We start from the raw sequence: 22402 nt of genomic DNA, 5'->3' as shown, positions 1-22402 counted from the left end.
GGTGATGCACACCTTTGGCCGTGGCCTGGCCAGTGGACTGGCACATAGCCTGCCTCTCTCAAAAATCCTCTCCTCTGCAGGTCCTTCGAGAGGAACCACACAGAACTCAAGGACAACACAAGCAACTTCCTAAATTCCTCCCCTTTTACCTGTTTTGGGAAATTATACCATAGCCCCACAGAGTCACAAGGGAGGAACAGCACACGATGCACTACTGGTGAACATTCACATTCAGAAAGGTGAATGACAAGATGCCCATATCATTGTTATTACTATTAGGACCCCAATCCTTCAAATATTTGAGCATAAGCTTAAAGTTAAACAAAAGCAGAAGCAGGAGCAGGGTTTCCAACTCCTTGGCCTGGTGCTTCTTTTCCATTCCTATGCACGCTCTCTAACCTTGAAGCATAAAGCTTTTACTCAGCTAAATGTACTAGCAACATTAACATTTTCCTTCCCTGCAGGCCTAATTTAAATAATACATTTGCATTTGTGGCCCACTGAAAAGATTTATTTAAGGCCTTATTTTCATAAATGCTGAGCACCTGGAGCTCTAAGAGAAGATCAGTACAGGCTGCAGGTGCCCCACACTTTTCAAAAACAGATCCATTTTAGGTGGCTGTAGGGGACAGCTGATAAGGTTGCAGGGGGGGACGAAGGGGTGTCCTGCAGGGTATAAAAGCAAGCCTTGTTTAATTGAACGGGGCTCCAAGAACTGTATGTTCAGAAGCCCTACACACAAGCACTATTGCTACTGAAGTCAGGTTTGCCTGCAGAGTAGCTGCAGTGTCTGGCTATAAGTGACAAACTACTGCAGATACATTTGTTTTTCCAGTTTCCTGGCTCCTGCATGCAATTTCAGCATCTCTGTACAACCGACAAAGAGGTTACACAGAAAGAATTATGATGCCGGCCTCAAAACCATATGTATACAGCATCTCTCTGCCACATCTGTGAGCAGCGATCAAGAAACAGCTAGGCTTGGGGCAAATAAGGTCGCTTCTATCCTTGCACACATTATTTGTATCCAAGAGGGTTTTTTGGCAAGTAACATGCATATGAACGCCACATAAAAATTAAGCACAACTCCCACACAACAGAACAGATTTTTTTGCCTTCTCAACCTGCTGCCTTGAGGAGCTGCAGTCGCTTTACCATATGGTTCCTATACCTTACTCAGGGGGCTTCTGAGGTTTCTCCTCCAATGTACTACCATGTCCACAGCTCAGAATTATGAGCACAGCCTAAAAGGGCTCCTTAGGTATCAGAACTGCTGCCCTCAGGTCACCAATCTCTCAAAGCTGTATAGACTGCCACTTCATAAGCCAAGCCACTGGCAGGGAAGACAGAGAAACAATCAGCTTTACATAGGCACATGCCAAGCCGTTAGAGTCCATTCTTGGTTCAGGAAAAAAATGCCCCTGCATAGAAGCTTTTCTGCAGACAGTGGACACGCCTACACACTAATGCCTGTAAAACAGGTACTAACTTAATGCACTGCAATCGGCACTACTGCGCAGTAGCGTTGGCACACATCTTTTAGGATATGCTAATGCACAGTAGACTAATTCTACTGCACATCAGCATGACTTCCGTGCTAGAATTAATCTACTGCATTTTTAGTATGTTGATGCAGGAATTGATCTCAAACCAGGAGGGGACTGAGCAAAACAACTTGTCCCTACAGCTTCACATGGGCAAAATGAACTGCCCGCAGTTAATAAGAATGCATCTTAAACTAGCTGGTCCCCTACTTTCTAGCCATGAAGAAATTTGATGCATTAGTTACAATCTACCACAGGCAGACTGAGGGCTTATCTTCACTGCCAAGTTAAACTGCATCTCCAGTATGGCCCTTGAGTCCCCTCCCAACACTCGTCTTCCCCTACACCTTTCTAGAAGTCCAGAAAGGACAGACATTCTCTCTTGGAAAAGAAGTGGGTGCATCTCATCTTAACTGGAGACAGCAGGGTTTAATTCCCCCCTCCATCCCCTGTCCCAGCAGCATGGCTCCTTGGCCAGCACACAGCAGCCCATGTCAGGGTCATCCCTTCCCCTCAGTGCTACAACAGCAGGGGTGGGGGCATGGCCCCCCGAGGCAAAGGAGGCAAACACCAAAGCTGGGGTCTGCCTGGCCAGTTGTGAGCACTGGAGGTAGCAGCCAGGGCTGCCAGTTGTGGTCCTCCAGGGGGAGAAGGGAGGGAGGGGGCAATAAACCTCCTCTCTGCCCCCTTTGTCTCAGGGGGCCATGCCAGCCAGCATCTGCCACTGCAGCAGCAAGGGGGGCACGACCCAGACATGGGCTGCTGCATCCCAGCCAGGCAGACCCCGGCTGAAGCCCATGCCTATGGGACGGGGGACAGAGGGGAGAATTAAACCCCTCTCTCCCCTGTTCACTTGAAGCTACTGCCAAGGCTGGCCACAGACATGCAAAAAGATAAATTTTAATATATCCTTCCAAATACAGCATCAATATGAAATCCAGTACTTGTCTAATCGGAAATAGTTGGAGGTCAGCTTTTCAGTTTCAGTTAAAATCATTTATAAAGCACAGGCCTATAATCCAAGACACTTCCAGCAACCTAACAGTCTTCATGAGGATATTACTCTTGTACTAGAAAATGCTTTGGGGAATTCATAGGAACAGCATAGGTCTGTAGGGAAAAGGGTTACATGCTGGCATTCTACAAGTGCTCCTAGGCAAAAGTATGTCCTTGTTTTTACAGATTCTGCTCCTTAATATTTCCTTAAGACAACTTTTATTAGATGAACTAAATAGCTGGAAAAATTGTTCTTTGCAAGTTTTCAGGCAAAAACACCTTTTTTCCTCAGGCCTGAAAAACCTGCAAAGAACAATTTTTCCAACTATTTAGTTGGTTTAATAAAAGATATCACATTTACACAAAGAACCTTGCCTGCCTACGTCGTTAGACCAACACAGCTACAACCAGCACTCTGTGGGAGACAACAGGGTGTTTCAGGGCTATTCAAATGCCAACCAGGTTAGCTAAGGACACTACAATTTAAAGCCTACCAATCCAGGTCTACGTTGAGAAATTCACCATACTCCAAGGCCCAAAAGCAACAATTAATAAACCACTGTGACCTGTAAAATTTGTATCATTCCACTAAGGAAGGCCAAAGAAATTAACGTGCAAGATCCAGTAACATAATGGATCTAAGTCAGCATTGTTTGTTCCCTGCAAAAATTAGATGCTACATGGGGGCAGGGACGAAGGGGAGGGAATTATACATTTGTTGCTGTTAATCCATCTATTGCTAGGAAGCACTTAAAAGACAGCAAATGCTAAAACACTAAGATTGCAAAATTTAAAGTCTAATTCTAACTACACACAATTTTAGATATCCAATGTTTTTTCTCAAAAGACAAACACAAACACGCTGCATATATCACACAAAATGCCACTAGCATTTATGGAGCGAAATTTTACATGGACTTCAGTCTTGGGCTCCTCAAAAAAGGCATATGGACAGAACCATGAGTTATTCTCATTATGCAGGTTGCAAAACAGAAAACAAGTCACTTGCTTCCATACTCCTTTTTTCAGTCTGTCTGCTTCCTTTTAGTTGTAAAAATGTTCATAAGCCAAGTGCACAGACACGGTGCTAAGTACTATACCTCCTTAAGTGTATTTTGTTGCTCCTGCTACTCAAGGTTATAAATTAAGTACCTAAAGTGGTTCAAGAACAAAATTAAATGGAGATTAAATAAAATCCAAGTGAAAGCAAAATACTCAATTAATGAAAAAAATTCAGATGCTGTTTTCCCTGAACACGTTTGTGATTTTCCTGTCCATCATGTGATAAGTCTCTTCGAGTCAACTGCTGTTAGAGCTTTTCAAAATAATTTGTCCAAAACATCCTTCACCAAATATTTTTTTTTCCCCAGAAATTCACTATTACTGACATTACCCTCAGAAAACCCAGAAACACCACCACTCTCTCTCTTTAGTTAAAATGTCGCATCTCAGTTTTTGCCTAAAATGATTATTTTTATAAAACACTGCGGATTTATTATTAATTTCCCACGAAAACATATTTAGCATTTTTCTACCAGCTCTAACGATCCACAGAATGTTGAAATGACATGATTTCACTCCTGCTGTTCTAAGATTAGCGTAAACCCATTTCAAACCAATTAATAATTTTTCTCCTAGGGAAAGAAACATTCTAAAAAATGTTTCCATTACTCAGCATCTTAGAAGTACTACACAAATATTATGTTTTAAGCTCAAGGTATGATCCCAAAAATTAATTTGCTGTCGCTTCCCCCGCCCTGTACATTATCAGAATAATCTCATTAATTCTAATATCCTTAGGCGAAGCAGCTGTTCTCATACCCCTGACAATCAGGTCTTCCTGTTCCATCAGAAAATCATTTCTCCAGAACAGCCTCTGCTTCTCCTGCCTCCCACTTTTTGCTGTCTACAGTAGAGTTAATCTAATAAACTTTTATTTGCAACCAATCTTGCTTCAGGTGTCCAGTCACGGTTATACAGATCCTTCAATGGTCTGATTATATAGTAAGTTACCATGACCAGAGAAGACCTTTCTCTAGTTGCGCGCACACACGCGCACACGCACACGCACAGAGCCAACTCATCCCATCTTTTCCAAAGTTCTTTCTGTCCTGTAAATCATACAAGTTACAGTTTGCTACACTGCAATATATACCCTTTTTAATCTATACCATGACAACTCCAATTTGTAGCTCACCCATATTTCCTTCTTTGCTCTTTCACTAAGTTTAACCTTGAAGGAAGACACGAACATTATAAAAGTTACCACGTCCAAAACTGGTTTCTTATATTAAAAAATGTCAACCATAGAGAAAAGCTAGGTGTATTCCCCTCAGTAATCTCAGTATTCAATCCCTTTCCCCATTAGAGCTGTCCTTAACATAGAGAGAAATGGCTCTAAGTATATCAGAGAGGTATATCAGACTAAGTATACTTGGTGAATAATAAAGTCAACCATTTTACCAAGTCATAAGAGAAAGCATGGACCTAAAACCGCCTGTATAAAAGTAATGTATTTAAAATAACATACTGTACAGAAAGGTCAGAAGTGCACTAGGACCATTCAAGAACACATATATGAATCACCCAGTAAAAAAATTACATTTGGAACAGGAAGGCAAGCAGATCAATACTAACCTAGTTCATTCTCACAACTAACAGGAAGCTGCCCAATTTTTATCAGCTTCTCATTAATAAAACAATAGTCACTGGAGTCCTAAAGAGAACTTGGCAACATTTCTTCTGCAGAGGGATTTCCTTATTCACTCCTACACTACTGGCTACCCTGTCCCTCTCCAAGGTGGCACCCATCTAGCATGAGACAATGGCTCTGAAAGGCCTTATGGATCATCAGTAGCAAGAGAAGCTGATCAGCTCTTTCCAAATTGACAAATTGCTGCTTGGGAAGCAGCAGAAGGAAAATTTCCAGAATGTCATACACTTCATGGTGAGGCTCTCCTTTACATGTTCTTAGTTAATGTTTAGTTGTCAAGAACTTGTGTCATGTAAAGAATGGTTATTTGTGGCTTTGGGTCTCTTCCATTCAAAAGTTCAGTGGCTTTTAGGAAAAATACAACCCTGAAATTCAATTGCATTATAAAACATGCAAAAGATTAACTTTCTTATTAAAGATGCCAATGGATTCAGAGGGACAGCGATTTGATTCAGCAATTTGAATCACTGTCCCGATTCCATTCAGCCAAATCAGATCAAAAGATTCAGTGCCGCTTCGGAGATTTGTCCATAGACTAAACAGGCAGCAGCCCTCACCATGCTGGGCACAGCTGGCTGCCTCCAGCTGGTAAGTCTGTTGTGGTGGGCAAGGGAGGAGGGAAGGGGTGGTGGGGGGCGGGGCAGATCAACACCCTCATAGTGAGGGAGGGATTGGGGTTGCGACAAGCTGCCCAGCTGGGGTGGGGGGACTTGTGAGCGGCCAAAGCCAGCAGAGCAAGGAGGTGGGGGGGTGGCGAGCAGCCGGAGCTGGCAGAGCTGGCAGCACTTGGCAGCAGCAGTGCATGGCAGCCACAGCAGGGCCTCACCAAAGCTGGGCAGCTTGTCCCAGTCCCAGCTCTAATCCCTGCCTCACTGTGGGGCCATTGATCTGCCCCTCACCACACACCCTGCCCTCCCCCCTCCACCCACCACAACAGACTTACCAGCCTGAGGCAGCCAGCTGTGTCCAGTGTGGTGAGGACTGCTGCCTATTTAGTCTATGGCCGAATCTCTGAATCGGACCGGATCTTTTCTGAACCGATTCAGAGGCTTTCAATTTGATTCAGAGCTTTTAACTGGTGTCCCGATTTGACCTGGATTCAGAGATTCAGCTGCCAAATCTCCTCCGAATCAAATTGGCTACCAAAGCTTCACACAGCTTCACATTGCTAAGTAGCTCTCGTAGCTATTAAAGAGACATTACAAGATAGTTTCATGAGTCTGACCCAAAGCCAACTGATAGCCAAAGAAAGGATCCCATGCACTTCAGCAAGTAAGATACTAGACTTGACCCTAAATGCAAAGAATCCTTATGGGATAATCAATTCATCTCCTGCATGGTGTGCAGATGTGAAGATTTGCAATAGCTTAATCTCTTTTGGTAACCTGGGCCCTAAATTCCTAACTCAGAACACAGTACTTCATACAGTCCAAGCTAAAGAAAATCAAGTCATGTCTATATATACAAGTTCTAAGGTCTTGTCTGCTCATGGAAGTTAGGATGCAGTAAGAAAGGGGGGAGTGAACATACAGTGCGCTACCTATTCTGCTCTCAAAGGAGAGGCAGTTACCTTAAATTTAATGGGTTCTAATAACGTCCACACAAGGCACGTCTACTTGTTCATTAATGTGCCATAATTACAGCACATTAAGTTTACTACCTGTAATAATGGGTACTAACTGCATGCACCATAATTGCTGCTCATTAGCACAGATGAACAGTTTGTTTGTGACTCTACTGCACATTAAACTAAAGCTACTGTGCATTAGCATGGGCTTTGCCCTTTGCGCTAATATGCAGTAGAATTAGTCTTCTGTGCATTAAACATCTCAGGTAGATGCATCCACAGGGATTTAGCATGGAGTACCTAAGAGATTGTCAATTTGCATCTTAGCATACCACACTAACTTCTCCAGGTAGACAAGCTAAAAGTGGCACACTGGCTACACCTTAACGAAAACTGAAATAGAATCCAAGAGACTGCATCCTTCACAAAAGTTATAACACATCCCTTTTCACAGTGAAGATTTTGTTTTCTTTCTAGGTCTTAAGTTTGCAAGAAAGTTCAAGTTCTGCCTAAGTTCAGAATAACAAAGATGCTTTGGCCAAACAGAAAAAAAAACTAAGAAGTTTTTAAGAAGAAAGTCAAACCCCACCCCCTCATTCTTCCTTAAATGTTTAATGTATCTTTTTATTTTAAGGCCAGATTGCATATACCACATCATGAAATAGGATTCTTAGAGTAAACAATCTTAAGACAACAAGTTCCTCACATGTAACTTTTTAACCAAAAATTAAGTCTGCAAAATACATCTAACAATCAGCCCTTTTTTCCAAAATGATCCAATCTGTGTACCATCTAGTCTCATGACATATTAAACTGCCCACATGCCCTTCTTAATTCATCTACTGTATGGAACAGAGACATGAAGATATGCAGTGGTTTGCTCTCTTTTGGTAATACTGGGACTATTTCTCCAATTCCAAAAACATGTTTGGGCATGCTCTCTGGGTTAATGAAAGTCAAGTCACATCTGTACCTATTTAAGTAGGGAAGCATATGTGATCTTTGCAAAACTGTGTGTTACCTTGCTGAATTAAAGCTTTTTACCAGGTCATCCAACAGCCGGTTATTTTTCAGTTCAGGTTCTGTGACTGCCTACAAATAAAGCAAAGTAAACAGAAAATGTTCAAGCAAGTAATAGTTAATTTCTCAGATGCAAGTTTCAGACACTGCTCTTCTAATCACCATCTCAGATATTTGTCATATCAAAGGAAACAGGGAAATGAGATAAAAACGAGAGATTTAAAAAATCCAAGACCCTGAAATTAAGCACTTACTGACTGCAAGTCTGGAAAATAAATGGAAACAAAAGCACAGGCTAAAATAACAATACTTTTTTCCAGAAAAAAATTCACACAATTCAGTACTCTTAGTCTCCAACAATGCTTCATTGCATCCTAGCTCCCAATCATTAAGAATGTGGCAAGAACATTAAACAACACAGAAGGGAAAACATACAAAGGAAAATGTTGTATTTTGAATAATTAAGGCATAAAAAGATACAGAACGGTTTTCTTCATTTTTTTTCCCAGTGGATATCCAATATTTATCTTGCTCTCACTTTTTTACCTCAGGTAAAAGCTTATGGAGCTCTTAGTCATATCAACCAATGGGATTTATAAATAGACAAAAATAAAATAGGTGCTCCAGATATGTATAATGAAAAATCTGCACTCATTTGAACATAAAGTTGACAGCTGGCATGTCTACACATGTGCTTTAATGCTAAGTAACCTATTTACTGTGTATTAAAGTGTCACATCAAAAAACATGCTAATATACTAATGCACAGTAAAAATAGGCTACTGCACATTAAGTGTCACTAAAAAAGTGTGCACATTTGCTACTGCACATTAAGGCAGCCTAATGAGCATTTATTTAGTACCTCACATTAGAGGTACAAGCGCAGTAGCAAAAGCAAATTAATGAACGGGTAGATGCACTCAGTATTACAAGCAGACCTTTTTTAATCTTAGCCTTGAGCAATATCTAATCTAATTCATGCTTTGGATACATAATGACAGTTACCTGTGTTTCACCAGCACTTCAGAAATGCTATTCACTATTTCTAGGCAGTCTTGGTGAGTGGGTTATTTTGCTTTTCTGGTTTGTTTTTTTTACACAGAATCCAGTAAAACCAAACTGGACTGACCTAGATTAGAGCCTAAATTAATCTCATTCCATGCCATTCATTCAGAAGCAGTCTTGCAGGCAAAACCAATTCCTGACCAACAATCCAGTTCTTCTTGCCTGTTCTATACCTTGTAGAGCCAGGAATGCTTCTGATCCCACAGCAGTGTTCAGAAGAAAAGGGACTTACCCTAATAACCATAACCAATACCTCCCATCTTTCTGCTGTATATCATACTGCTACCCCTCTCTCCCCTACTCCAAAGTCCGCTATACTCTACAGATATTGTGTTGTATGGTATTCTATTTATAACATTAGCACTGAATCTATTAAGCTACATATTCTATGCAACACAGAAGTAATCTCACAATGCCAATCGTTCTAGAGGCAGCCAATTTTATCCAACCCCTTATCGAGGCCAGACAGGAGAAAATGCTACAATACCATAAATAGATAGGATTTAGCTACATAGAACTATAAACTCAACCTCTTCCTTGGTAAAAAAACTCCCCTCCGCCCCTCTTCCCAGACACAATCGTCAATTATTTCCTTTTCTGGGAGGTCTTCCTTTATCCTTAAGACTGTGCCCATAATACTTCAAGTTCTAATTTTTCAACATTTGCATCAATTCAGGTTTGGCTCCAATCTTAATAAGTACTCATTTGTTGAATCTTTCTTTGGGTCCAAGAAACTTCCATTATCCTTTTGTGGTACATGACCTAAATTCCTGTCATTTTTTCCTCTAACTCCTTTCCTTCTTAGGGGTCCAAATCTCACAGCTATATGTGGCTATTGGCCATACCCGAGTGTTCAATGTGTTTGTCATCATTTAATTTGTAAGCTGCTACTTGTTTATATAACATTCAAATTCTTTATCATTGTTCGTGCATTGCCTGGCCTATGAATTGCTTCATTTATACATGTAAGACAAGGTTCTTTGGGTAGATGTGATATCTTTTATTAGACCAACTGAGTAGTTGGAAAAAAGTTCTTAGCAAGCTTTCAGGCACAGTCACTCTTCGTCAGGCATTCCACCGAGATTGCATCCAAATAAGTTAAAACTCAACACTTGCTCCAATGGCTCATTATGTATGTCAACCTGATTCTTTCTCCAGTTGAAGAATCACTCTGGTCTCTGAAATATTAATCCCAATTCCATGTTTTCAAACTTGCATGCCTAAATATGTATTGGGTTTCATTTAGAGTTGTGGATGTTTTGAAAATTCAGGTCATGTATTTCAGGTGCACATCTATGTATAGATTTAAGTGCTGAATTTTAGGCTCCAAGCTTGAAAATGCTAGCCTACATAAATAAGATAGGAGGCACTTCTGTATGCCCTGAACCAATAGCAACCAACTAGAACCTAAGGGGAAATGACCTTGACACTGAAAATTTGCCAGAAACAAACAAAAGATGACAAAGAGAAGGGGGGAAGGTGGGGGCAGGGAAGAAAAAAGCCCAAAACCACTTACCACACGGCACGTGGGACACTGAGTTTTATAGGACAGAAATTTGCGTATGCAAAGGGAACAATCTGAAAAAATAAAAATTACACCACATATGATTACTATGTATTGAGCTAAGAGAGCACACTTGGGGAAAAAGCATTATTTGTTCTAGTAAAATATACAGTCACATGGAAAGACTAAAACATGCAAAAGAAAACAGCTATCTATTTTAAGGGACTTCCTATCAGTCTATTTCAGCATTTAATCTCAGTCTGTGGGCCTGTATATTTTAAACAAATATAACCCAGAGTACCAAGAACTAGTACTGATAAAAGTCAAAGATGAGTATTCACCATTCAAATTTCACTAAACTTCAAATATGTAAGAATGAGACTTCCAACAAGCAAAAAAGTCAAATCCCAACAAGGTCAACTGTCCTTAATTTTTCTCAGAAAAAAAAATATCTATCCAATCGCTGCACTACAGATAGGGGTATGCCTAAGGCAGAGGAATATCCTTCTCTCTGGTCTCTGCCCTCAATCTACCTTTCCTCTACATGCAGAGCACCTTGCTTCACCTTGCTATCCCCAGACAGTTATAGTTCAGTAAATGCCTTTAGATTCATCAGCCAAGGCAGGTCTTACTACTGTTGTCAGGAGCCTAAATCACCTCTTGCACACAATTCTCTCTGAACACTAACCCTTCAGAATAACTCAAAATGATTCTCTCTGGGCTGCTCATTTACAAGTTTTGGCACCAGTCAGGCATCTCTCTAGGATATGAGATACTGGTTATTTCAAAAAGTTTCACTCTTTTCCTATATGACTGACACTTACTAGCTCTTTATTCCTCAGTGTTTCAGTGTGTAGATATGTTAACTGCTGTACTTTAAAAATCACTCATTAACACTCATTCCCCCTTATGACAAACTCTGAGAAGCCCCAGACACCTTAACACAGCTCTAATTCAGTCAGCATTAACAACTGTTAGTCCATAGAGGCCATTTATATATGCATTGACCCACCAAACCTGCATCTGCAGAACTGAAATTACTCTTAATTATGGCAGTGAAACCCACAAACAGAGGCAGGCCTATGAAACAAAATTGGGCATGAAGCAATCCCCATTGTATATAGTAAAGACAAGTGGTCCCAAACTGTTCGTTTAGTTCAGTGGTCAGGACAGGAGACTTCTACAGAGGTGACAGAATGAGACTGCACAGAGCACTGCGAACAAATAATCAACCTTATCAAGATTAAACTAATGACAGCAAGTGCAAAGGGAGCAAAAAAGGAATAATGTAAGCATGAGTTGAGGACATTAAGGATTTGTAATAACCTAGGGCAAGCTGCCTGGCTTCTCTAACAATGTTTTACACCTACAGAGCCTATCTGCAGTTTTCAAAGTAGGGCAGTAATTCTGACAACTGGGCACAGAGGGCATTTGTACATGTCTGCACTGCAGCACTGGGCGCTTCTAAAAGTGCTTGGCGCTGTGGCACATCTTCTGTATAAATGGCAAAATGCCTGTCAGCACTGAAAAAATGGTGGCGGTACACTTTTGAGCTAAAATACATTGAAGATTAATTGAGTCTGCTCCAATGCACCAGCAGACAAAGGTATGTATATAAATGCCCAGAGATACAATATGGAAAAAATATTTAAAATAGAAGAGAAGGCATGAATGACTTGAGAGATGTTAATGAGAGCTCTCCTTTCATGCCAGTAACTCAAATTTAACTGTATCTGACAGACTCTGTGGAAGTTAATAGTCACGCTTGACAGGTATCAACACGACGAAAGCCATCCATCTCAGTAGGCTTTTGATAGCATGAAAGAAAGAACAATGGCTGATGCTTAGCTCGCTTGCTCCTTTACTAAAGAAACACTGTGGGAATTAATCAATACAGGTTTTATGACAGCAGGCTACTGCTCCCACCATGCATCTACATGAGACACTAAATGCACAGTAGACTAATTCTACTGTGCATTAGCACATCATGGCAAAAGCATGATGATGCACAGCAGAATTAGTCTACTGCACATCACCATCACAAGAAAACTGTATATCGGCACTACTGCACAGTAGCACCAGTTACTGCGCATTTAGTACCTGTTATTACAGATATTAACTTAATGTGCAGTAACTACAACACATTAATGCACGTGTCAGCGCACCCACAGTCATCTAAAAACTAGGCAGATAGACTTTGAATGGCTCCAGATGGGAATAGATTATAGGGAGGGTTGAAAGCACTGTAATAGACTATTAGGGAAAGAATAGTAATAAGAATAAGGAAGAAAGTCCTACAAGGAAACATGAACATATTTCATATCTATTTTCTGATAAGAAAGCCTCTGATGCAACAGAACAGGCTTTTGGGGGGAGGGGGAGTGCGGGGATTGGGTCTCCCACGTGTGTTATCTGAATAACACTAATGACATTTGATAGGTGTAGAAAAAAAGAAAGCACTACCAAAATACTGCCGAATGCCCTGGAAAATCATCAGTCTCTATAGAACAGGATAAGTGTGCATTTGATTGGAAAAATCAAACATACAGAATGTAGGGCATATCATCAACAGGAATTTCCACAAGTAAGACAAATCCAATCCTAGTGCTTGATGCTACCCATTATAAAGACCTTGGGTGCATACACATGTAAAAACCTTCTGACAGTTAAACCGGCTTAACTGTCAGAGCATGCATACGTATGTGGAGCACAGCTGGCTTAAATTTGGCACAGAATAATACACCACCAATGTGTATTATCTTGAGTCGCATTAGTTAAGTACACTTAGCTCACAAGATGGCTGTCACCATGACAAGGATGTATGTGTAGAAGCATTCTCATTCTTCCTGAGAAATCAGGGCAGTCAGCTAGTTACCCAAGGTGCCTGTACATGAATGCACAGAGTCTGGGAAACAAGCAAGAAGAATTGGAAGTCCTTGCACAGTCACATAACTATGACATGACGGGAATAACAGAGACTTGACGGTGCTCCAGTCATGCAAGCTATCCCACCATGTCATGGATGGGTACAAACTGTCCAGGAAGGACAAGCAGGAGAGAAGAGGAGGAGGAGTAGTATGTAAAAGAGCCATATATGATTGCCCAGAGCTTCAGTATGAAACTGGAGATAGGCCTGTTGAAAGTCTCTGGGTTAGGGTCAGAGGGGAGTGCAACAAGGGTGATGTCATGGTGGGGGTCTGCTATAAACCACCAGACCAGAAGGATGTGGTAGATGAGCCTTTTGTCAAACACCTAGCAGATGTGTTCGATTATAGGCCCTGACTCTCATGGGGGACTTCAATCATCCTGACATCTGCTGGGAGGGCATTACAACAGTGTACAGGCAATCCAGGAAGTTTTTCGAGAGTGTTGGGGACAACTTCCTGTTGCAAGTGCGGGAGCGGCCAACCAGGAGCCGTGCTCTTCTTAACCTGTTGCTCACAAAACAGGGAAGAATTGGTGGGGAATGAAGAAGCAGATGGCAACTTGGGCAGCAGTGACCATGAGATGATCCTAAGGAAAGGAAGGAGGGAGAGCAGCAGAATAAGGACTGTGAACTTCAGAAAAGCAGAATTCAACTTGCTCAGGGAACTCAGGAGCAGAATGACCTGGGAATCCAGTCTGAGGAGGAGAGGAGTCCAGGAGAGCTGGCTCTACTTCAAAGAAACCTTACTGAGAGTGCAGGAACAAACTATCCTGATGTGCAGTAAGACTAGACAGTACAGCAGAAGACCAGATTGGCTTATCCGAGAACTCTTCAGTAAGCTAAATCACAAAAAGGAAATTTATGAGAAGTGGAAGTTTGGACAAACGGCTAGGGAAGAGTCTCTCCAGTGGTGTTTCTCCAGCTGCTGGCAGCAGACTGCTGCCTTGTACAGGGCCCAACACTTATATATAACAGTTGGGCTCTGTTCCCCAAGCAGGCAGCATTGCCTAATTGGGAAAACAGCCAACTAACAGTCAACTAAGTTGACTTCTTTTAAGTTGTCTTTCTACGCACGCAACTTAACTATGTTGGTTTAGTACGTGTGTATGCACTTAACTAACACAACCTAAAATAAGTTGTGTGCATACAGACGTACTAAGTCACCTTTAAAATAAGGCAGCCTAGTTACAGGGGCCTTAACGCCGAGTACATTTGTATGCACATGACTTAACTAAGCCAAGTTAAGTTGACCTACTATGTGTATATGCACACAACTTAGCTAAACTGCCTTATTTTAAGGTGACTTAATACATGTGCACATAGACAACTTAACTAAGTAAACTTAAAATAAGTGTGTGTGTACATGTACTAAGCCATGTGCATACACATGTACCATGCCAACATAACTAAGCCAACATAGTTAAGTTATGTGCGTACTAAGTCAACTTTGTTAAGTTAGCTTAGTTAAGTCATGTGCATACACATGTACCAAGTCAACTTAACTTCCGATCCGCTCAACTTGCTAGCAGATACATGCGGACCTAGACAGGCTGGCAAGTTGGACAGATTGGGACCAGATAAGGTTTAACATCAAGAAACGTGAAGTGCTGCACCTGGGGATGAACAATCCCCTGCATACCTACAGGCTTGCCCACACCAATCTCACCAGTACTATGAATGAAAGAGACCTGGGGGTAATAATTAACCACAGTATGAACATGAGCCAGCAATGCAATGCTGTAGCCAGTGGGGCAAATAATACTCTGGCATACACCAATCAATGCATCTCCAGCAAAACCAAGGAAGTGATCCTTCTGCTCTACCTGGCATTGGTTCTGGGTGCTGCACTTCAGCAAGGATGTGGAAAAGCTCAAGGGAGTCCAGAGAAGAACCACCCATATGATCAAAGACTTGCACAGCAAGCCATACGAGGTAAGGCTGAGGGACCTGGGACTCTTCAGCCTGAAGAAGAGAAGGCTGAAAGGGGACTTAGTAGCAGCTTACCACTACATCAGTGGTGTACATCAAGGGCTCAGTGAACAATGGTTCATCAGGGCACCCTTGGCAGGGAAAACCAGAAGCAATGGTCACAAACTCCTGGAAGACCATTGCAGACTCAACATTAAGAAAATCTTCTTCACAGCTAGGGTGTCCAGACTACGGAATAAGCTCCTGCCAGTGGTGGTGCAATTGCCTACCCTGGAAATCAAGAGGAGGCTGAACGGTCACCCTGCTGGGGTCACTTGACCCCAGTTGTCTTTCCAGCTTGGCACAGGGAGGCTGGACCCAATGATCTTCCGAGGTCCCTTCCAGCCTACATTCTATGAATAACTATGAGTATAAGCATACAGCCTAGTACATGTGTACGCACATACCCTATGTGCAGAAGCACACTTATTTTAACTTGACTTAGTGCTTGTGCATACACGTGCACTAAATCAACTTAAATCGGCTTAGTTAAGTTGTGAGCGTACAAACGTACCAAGTCAATATAAGTGTCGGCTAAATTAAGCTGGCTTAGTAGACTTAAGTTGAACCAGTACACATGTATACGCACATCTTAACTAAACCAATTTAACTAAGCCAAGTTACGTCGGCTTAGTACATGTGCATGCACACTTATTTTAAGTTGACTTAGTACATGTGTACGCACAAAACTCAACTGAATCTACTTAAAATAAGTCAGCCCAGCTACGTTGGCCGTGTGCACACAGAGGTACTAAGTCAGCCTAAAATTGGTCGGCCTACATAAAACTGCTTAATTCAAGTAAGCTTAATGATGTTACAGGAATACACACACATTAATCAAAGTAAGCCAGCCTAGTTAAGTCATGTGCATACACATATACTAGAAGTCCACTTAAAATAAGCCATCTCCGTTATGCTGCCCCTGTATGCATGGACACACCCCTTTGTTTTCAACTGTATAACTGCCTGGGCTCCAACATAGACAAATCTGAACGTTGTATATTCCACTCCCTCCTCCCTAAACACACCCCATTCTTATTTTTTTGAGAGAGAGAATACAAAAGCCAAATCCTTAACACACTTGATCCCCTTCCATGATAAATTTCAAGGCCTTAGTCCATAGCACTGAAGTGCTAGTTTCACAACAAATTTATTTTAATGTGAAAAAGACAATGTATTTCCCCTAATCTTTCTCAGAAAAGGCTAAAACATGTTGGTGACACTTTCCAACAGAATTCAGCTCAAGGCAGATGCACAGAATGGAAAATTCCAGCTCAGTTAATACTGTTTACCATATAGCTTTGAATCCTACTCCTGTCTCTAGGTTTTACTAATTCTCATTCTGAAAGACACTTCAGTGGTGAGCTGGTAACAAATATCCTCTTTGTAATAAAAATGATGATGTTTAAATGGATAAATTCATGCAACAGATATCTGTATTCTTGCAAGAACAGGCATTGTACAGGGTACTCTGTCTAAGTGTATGATCCGGAACTCAAAAATAGCTAGGCACTACTTGGAGCATACACCTATCCAAACTGAATGTCAACAATGCTCATTAAGGACACAGTGCTGTCACTTACAAGGTAGCACCTGCCTTTAAACATGTGCCACAACTAATATGGGCTGCCTCTGTGTGTGCCAAGCAGATCAAGAAAAGGACAGAGCAGTAGATAAGGTAAGAAGCAAAAAGTAGAGCAACAGATCATGCTGGGGAACACTGGAAACTGGATGACACTCGGGGAGGGTGTACAGCTAATTTGGGTTATGCCTGCCCAAAAGGCTGACTGCCTTACACTGACTAGCTCTCATAATTTTCAAGGCTTCAGACAGCAGCCATTTGGTAGATTTTTTCCACTTTGCTCTTGCTGGTACAGTCAAATGGGATGCAATTAAGTTACGAAGGAGGCAATGGGGCTCAAAAATGCTTTGGGCTTAAGTGATTTAAATACACTTTACTCGTACACAAAAAACCAACATAAACAACAGGCAACACATTGGGACCAGCATTATATATTAAGCAGTTAGATGAATTATGCTCTTATCTGGTAGGCCAAGAAAAGTTACTGTCCAAAATATAGCTTGCATTTCTGAAAGCACCATTCATTCATAGCCACTAGAATCTAGGGCTCTTTGCTGACTAGACAGTGACTGAGAAAACGATATACTCTAAAAAGGAAATGTCTGTCAGGAATCTATAAGTGGAGCACTGCATTCCAAAGGAGTCAGATCATAACTTTGCATGCGAAACATTGAAAAAGAGGAATTTTTATAAGGAAGCCTCTGGTGAGATTTCGTATCACACATCACTGGGGTAAGTGACAGGAGGGTTTGGGCTAACTGGAGTAAAAACAACAAACGGCACATCCCTAAACTCTGGAGAGTTTTAATGGATTATAAGTGGCTAGGATCATCCCTGCACCTGGTTCATTGCTCTGGCCCTGATAGACTTATTCCAGTCTCCCTATCTCATTGGAGCCATTCTGGCAAGGTATCCCTACCATGTGCCCTTAGCACGGGGGGGGGGGCGTGGAAATATGGATCCAGACTGCCAGGCCATTCTGTCTGGTCCACTGGGCTCCTCCAAAAAATTATTACCAGCCTGCAGCTGCCCTTCTGAAAGCCAGCAGGAGGCAGACTTTCAGAGGTCATGCACCACCAAAATGGGCAGGCTCTGTGCTTCCACCTGCTACTGCTGCTGTCAGTGGCGGAGGCTGTACGCCATGGGGGAGGAGGCACATATACCCATACCCCTTCAAAAACCCCACACCAACCCACAAATCCCACACACACACATACACCAGCCACATCCCACACCCCTCTACACACAATACAAAAGAGTAAGACTTTATTTGAGCTATTATGCAACCACCTTTATATATACTGCGCAAAAGCACATAAATCAGGGCCAAAATATTTTTTTAAATAAAATTAAAATGTGTTATAGTAGATGTTTGATTTGAGTATTCAATTTGGTTTTTTTCTGGTTCCAAGATAGCAACCTCCTCTCCCAGAAGGATTACTTCCATGGGAAGAGTGGGGAGAGAGAGACAACATGGATGACTTCTGGTGGCAAATGTCAGGGGCTAGGGGCTTCCAGTCCCAAGATGGTGATTAGGGCAACGTTTCCCAACCGGTGTGCCGTGGCATACTGGTGCACTGTCAGGCACATCCAGGTGTAACATGGCATTATAGGCTGGAGCTATGCCCCCCACCTGCTGCTGCTGCAGACACAGACTGATGGGAAGCGTGGTTCCAGCCAGCCAAGGGGCATAGCTCCAGCCCAAAATGCCATCCAGCTGGCCACGTGCCCTCCCTCCCACCCCCAGCTCAGCGTCCGGCAGGCTATGCACTACCCCTGCTCCACATCTGGTGTGCCATGGTGCTTTTTTATTTAGTTAGGGAAGTGTGCTGTGGGGCAAAAAGGGTTGGGAAACACTGGATTAGGGGGTGGGGCACCTGTCAAGGGGCAGGGCTACCCTTCCAACCCTTGACAGCTTGCCAAAAGTTGTTAAGCAACCCTCCAGCTGAAATAATTGCCCACCCCTGCCCTAGCATGTCATGGACAGATGCAAGCAAAATTGACTATAGACTTTAAACATAATGGAGCAAAATGAGGGGAAGAAGCAATCTGTACAAATGTATTCTCTGTATATAATGATGAACCACACACTTCCCAATTCAGTCACATCACATTTGGCATCTGGTCAATGTCAAGTGGCTGGAAACTGTAACTACTTGGTCAGTGGCAGGCATTTGATGCAACCCAGCACACACTACAATGTTAGTCCTAGGCCAACTGGCGGAGTACAGCAGGAAGTAACCTGTGTTCTCCTTTATACAGAGAGAGGCTAAGAAGGCAGTAAGACAGATGAGGAGGTGAAATAAAAGTCGGAGAGAATCACAGAGAAGTCAAAGATCATCTAGTCCAACCCGCTGCCTGAGGTAGGATCATCCCTATCCAAACCATCCATACAATCCATCATCTAAATTCTACATAAGACTGCCATCACCCATGACACAACACAGACCTCGCCCCCTAACCTGTCACAGATAAAGTAGAGGAACCAGGGCAGCCAAGGATGTGCTTCTATGAAATGCTGTCAATAAATGCTGTCAAGAGATCCCAGGTCATGGGCCATGCCCCTGCTACGGAAGGAAGGCAAGCCTGCCCGCCCGCCCCCTCTGCCCCTGTACCAATCTGACCATGCGGCAAAATTCAGAAGTTAAACACTAGCATAATACATGCACGTTCAAATGAAACCGTCCTGTACTCACAGTTGTGTGAACATTGTGGGATGATCATTGCAATATTGAAGTACTCGAAGCATATCCCACAACGCAGCAGGTCGTCCACTACCTGCAACAAGAACAAATTACCACTGGCATCACCCAAAGCACCACTGAAAGCATCGCTTCAAGACAACACCTGTTTGTACCTCCACACAAAAATCCATCCCTGCACCTGTATCATTGCTCTGGCCCTGATATGCCTGCTCCAGTCTCCTTATATCATTGGAGCCATTCTGGCAGTCTCCCTACCGCGTGCCCCCAGCATGTCATGGGCAGATGAAAGCAAAATCAACTAGACTGTAAATACAGTGCAGCCAAGATATGAGGGGGAGAAGCAATCTGCACGAATGTATTCTCCGTATACACTGATTCACGTACACACGCAATTAATCGCATGCACCGACCTCAACCCTGTCCCCTCACGGGATGCAAAAGAAGTTGAACAGGTCGGTCGCCCACCGCCCACACCATCTGTCGTGACTGCAAACGGTCAGGGGCTGCCGGGAAGCTACCAGGTGGTGGGGTCTCATCTCTGTTAGATGGAAACTGGGGCTGCTCCTACTTTGAGCAGGGCTCAGATGAGATGTGACCTCCTGAGGCCCCTGCCAATCCTGTCCACAAGCCTATGAACCGGTTATGTGGGGGTGTTCAATGGAAACGGCAGGTCTGTCTGTCATCCTTTGGGAGCAGGGGCTATAAAACAGTTCAGGGGCTGGGGCACACGACTGCTGACGAGACGCAGAGGGAACTGGGGTTATTTAGAGTGGAGAAATGACTGAGAGCGGGATTTAATGACATCATGCAACTCCCTGCAGGGGGTAGAAAGAGAATGGAGCTGGGCTGTCCTCAGAGGTGACAGATGACAGAACTAGGAGCAATGGTCTCAAGTTGCAGCAGGGGAGGCTTAGTTTGGATATCGTGGAAAACTAGCAGGGTGGTAACCCAGAAGCGGGCAGTCTCCACCGTGGAGGCTGTTCAGAGGAAGCCCTTCCCCGCCCCTCCCCCACCCGCAGCACGCGGGCTACGGAGAGCCCGGGCCGGGCCAACGCCCCGGGGTTTCCTGCTGCCGCCCTGCCCCCGGCCGTCCCGGCACCCACCTTCAGCGGCGACAGCCGCTCTGGCCAGCGCGGCTCGGGCAACGCCAGGGCCATGGCACGCAGACGGGCGGGGAGAGGGGGGACCACCAGGGGAACGGCTCAACCGGCGTCCGAATCGCGCGCCCGCAGCGCGTCGCACTTCCGGGTCGGCGCCGCGGGGGCCGCTGGGAGATGTAGTTCGCCTGCCGGGGCTCGCGGTTTCCCCGTCTCCTCCATGCCTGACGTCACGCGCCACCTCTCCGCGGTGGGCGGGGTTCGGGGGGGCGGGGCCACAATAGCGGGAGATGCAGCGACCTCCCCGCGCCGGGGTTGTCAATAGTTATCCTATTTGTGCGGTCATTTCAAGACCAGTACCATAATTCTCATAATGATCATACTGATCATAATGATAATATCACAGTTCAATTACCATAATGATCATTGTCATAATTATCAAAAATTACATTTGTGCGGTCACTTCAAGGATAGTATTATAATTCTCATAATTATTATGATTATAATGATCATAATGATAATACGATCATAATTACCAATAATTAACATGTTTGTACGGTCACTTCAAGGATAGTATCATAATTAACATAATTATAATGATCATAATGATAATATAATTATCAATAATGATCATATTTGTGTAGTCATTTCATAGATAGTAGGAGAGTAAAAGCATTCAAAATGTACTTTTAAATTAAACAATATTTAACAAATTTTTTTTTTTTTTTTACAAAAATCTAGTTGGTCTAATAAAAGCTATCACCTGTCCCACGAGTCCCGATTTCTTTCAAAATGTATGAGACCTGTTGAGGCGGGGAGTTGACACAGCATGTGCCAAACCCGAGTCACTCTTCAAGGAGTCTTCACCGACTTCGGGGTTTACCGTCAGTGCTTTCTTACAACAGCTTGCCTCAAAATAAAAAAAAAAAACCACTTCCACTTTGATGACCCAGTTCTCGCTTGCTCACTGCTTCAAGTGAGCAATATAAAGGAAAGAAAAAGAGTTATTTGCATTTTTTTTCCATTTTTCAACGAATATAGTTTCATAGTGGTAGGGTCAGAAGGGACCTGAGCAGATCATCTAGTCCGACCCCCTGCCATGGCAGGAAAGAGCACTGGGGTCAAACGACCCCGGCAAGGTGACTGTCTAGCCTTGTCTTAAAGACCCCCAGGGTAGGAGCCAGCACCACTTCTCCTGGAAGCTGGTTCCAGACCCTAGCCGCCCTGACTGTGAAGTAGCGCCTCCTGATGTCTAGTCTGAATCTACCCTCCGTCAGCTTATTTCTAGTCACTCCTGCCAGTGCTCGGGGGAACAGGGACTCCCCCAGTGCCTGCTGGTCCCCTCTGACTAGTTTGTAAACGGCCACTAGATCCCCCCTCAGCCTTCTCTTGTGGAGGCTGAACAGGTTCAGGTCCCGTAGCCTCTCCTCATAGGGCCTGCCCTGCTCCCCCTGATCATGCGAGTGGCCTCCTCTGGACCCTCTCCATGATGTCCACATCCCTCCTGAAGTGTGGCACCCAGAACTGGACGCAGTACTCCAGCTGCAGCCTGACCAGTGCCGCATAGAGGGGGAGGATCACCTCCTTGGCTCTACTTGAGATGCATCTGTGTATACATGACAAGGTGCGGTTGGCCTTCCTGACTGCCTCCCCACACTGCCGGCCCATGTTCATCCTGGCATTGATGATGACTCCAAGATCCTTTTCTGCCTCTG

At 43.4% G+C, this 22402-nt stretch overlaps 1 protein-coding gene across 4 annotated transcripts in view; it reads right to left on the bottom strand.

Moving 5' to 3' along the window:
- Nucleotides 1–20849, bottom strand: part of RAD18 (RAD18 E3 ubiquitin protein ligase) — a 116582-nt gene extending 95733 nt beyond the window's left edge. For all 4 annotated transcript variants that reach the window (XM_090022370.1, XM_090022371.1, XM_090022372.1 and 1 more), the window contains exons 1-4: nucleotides 20694–20849; nucleotides 19582–19663; nucleotides 10422–10483; nucleotides 7842–7912 (exon numbers count right to left, since the gene is read on the bottom strand). In XM_090022370.1, the coding sequence (XP_089878496.1) occupies nucleotides 7842–7912; nucleotides 10422–10483; nucleotides 19582–19663; nucleotides 20694–20747 (269 nt within the window). In that variant the 5' untranslated portion in view covers nucleotides 20748–20849. The remainder of the gene's footprint in view (nucleotides 1–7841; nucleotides 7913–10421; nucleotides 10484–19581; nucleotides 19664–20693) is intronic.
- Between the last annotated feature and the right edge of the window lie 1553 nt (nucleotides 20850–22402).

The sequence above is a fragment of the Crocodylus siamensis genome, chromosome 11 (assembly GCF_052110815.1).
Source record: "Crocodylus siamensis isolate JL-2025a chromosome 11, ASM5211081v1, whole genome shotgun sequence".
NCBI lineage: Eukaryota > Metazoa > Chordata > Crocodylia > Crocodylidae > Crocodylus > Crocodylus siamensis.
The sequence above is the reverse complement of the archived record's forward strand: the minus strand, read 5'-3'. Positions and strand labels throughout refer to the sequence as shown.